We start from the raw sequence: 1281 nt of genomic DNA, 5'->3' as shown, positions 1-1281 counted from the left end.
ATCAACGCCGGAATGCCACTAATTTGAAAGTGAAAGTAAAATGCGCACGGCACTTTTACAAGTCATTTGAAAGCGAAGAAAAGAGGGAATCTCAAACGAACTAACACCCCCACCTCAACACACACACACACACACACACACACACAGCTATACTTCTTGAAATGAAAGCAAACTGAGCAGCAAAATGTTGTTATGTCTTTTTGAGTGATTAAATTGCTTTATTATCAGGTTAGGATGTTTGTGTGCTTTTTAAATGATCTAAATCATCTGTCTCCAGTCGTCTGAGCCAGAGACCGTCAGCAGAAGAGCTGGAGCAGAGGAACATCCTCAAACGTACGTCTCACAGACTCCAGTATGAGTATGATGAGGAAAGCTTCATGTTGTGAGTGAATGTGTCTGATTGTGTGTTCAGCGCGGAACGAGCAGGAGGAGCTGGAGGAGAAGCGCGAGCTGAAGAAACGGCTCTCCAGGAAGGTGAGAGCAGGAGATTTTCCCCAAACCAGAGCTTTTTTGGCTTTTCCCGGACTCTGTTCCTATAGCAACCAACTATTCTGGGTCACGGCACACATTAGATGCGAGTTACGCAACGTCTTCAGGAGTGTGTTTCTCTGTGTGTGTGTTCAGTTGAGTCAGAGGCCCACCGTGGAGGAGCTCAGAGAGGCCAAGATTCTCATCCGCTTCAGTGATTACGTGGAGGTGGCAGAAGCTCAGGATTACGACCGGCGCGCGGACAAACCCTGGACCAGACTCACTGCTGCTGATAAGGTTCATCTCCATCACCCTGAGCTTCTCTGACTAAATAAAAACTTGATGCTTTCACGTTTGAAAATTAAAGCATAAATGTTACATTGTAATTAGCAGAATATTGCATTTTTAAAAAACTATGTGTATATATATATATATGTGTGTGACCCTGGACCATAAAACCAGTCATAATGGTAAATTTTTAAAAATTGAGATTTATACATCATCTGAAAGCTGAATAATTAAAGAAAAATCAATATTTTGACCCACACAATGTATTGTTGGCTATTGCTACAAATATCCCCCAGCGACTTCAGACTGCTTTTGTGCTCCAGGGCCACATATATATATATATATATATATATAATTACTGTTCCTATTTTAATTTTCAATCAATTTCTTACAGTACAATAGTATTATTAAAGTAGTAATATATTTCTAATAAGGAAAATCACAACAATAATTATTATTACTATTATTAATTATATATCATAATTATTTATATATGTCATAAGTACTAGAATTTCACACTATATA

At 38.7% G+C, this 1281-nt stretch overlaps 1 protein-coding gene across 4 annotated transcripts in view; it reads left to right on the top strand.

Annotated features, from left to right (window-relative positions):
* phactr1 (phosphatase and actin regulator 1) overlaps positions 1 to 1281 on the top strand; it is a 22608-nt gene that overhangs the window by 18688 nt on the left and 2639 nt on the right. For all 4 annotated transcript variants that reach the window (XM_016466342.1, XM_016466341.1, XM_016466339.1 and 1 more), the window contains exons 10-12: positions 278 to 333; positions 413 to 474; positions 625 to 765. In XM_016466342.1, the coding sequence (XP_016321828.1) occupies positions 278 to 333; positions 413 to 474; positions 625 to 765 (259 nt within the window). The remainder of the gene's footprint in view (positions 1 to 277; positions 334 to 412; positions 475 to 624; positions 766 to 1281) is intronic.

This window comes from Sinocyclocheilus anshuiensis, unplaced genomic scaffold (assembly GCF_001515605.1).
Source record: "Sinocyclocheilus anshuiensis isolate Anshui unplaced genomic scaffold, SAMN03320099.WGS_v1.1 scaffold540, whole genome shotgun sequence".
Taxonomy (NCBI): domain Eukaryota; kingdom Metazoa; phylum Chordata; class Actinopteri; order Cypriniformes; family Cyprinidae; genus Sinocyclocheilus; species Sinocyclocheilus anshuiensis.
Note: the sequence above shows the minus strand (reverse complement) of the source record. Positions and strands in the feature narration are given on the sequence as shown.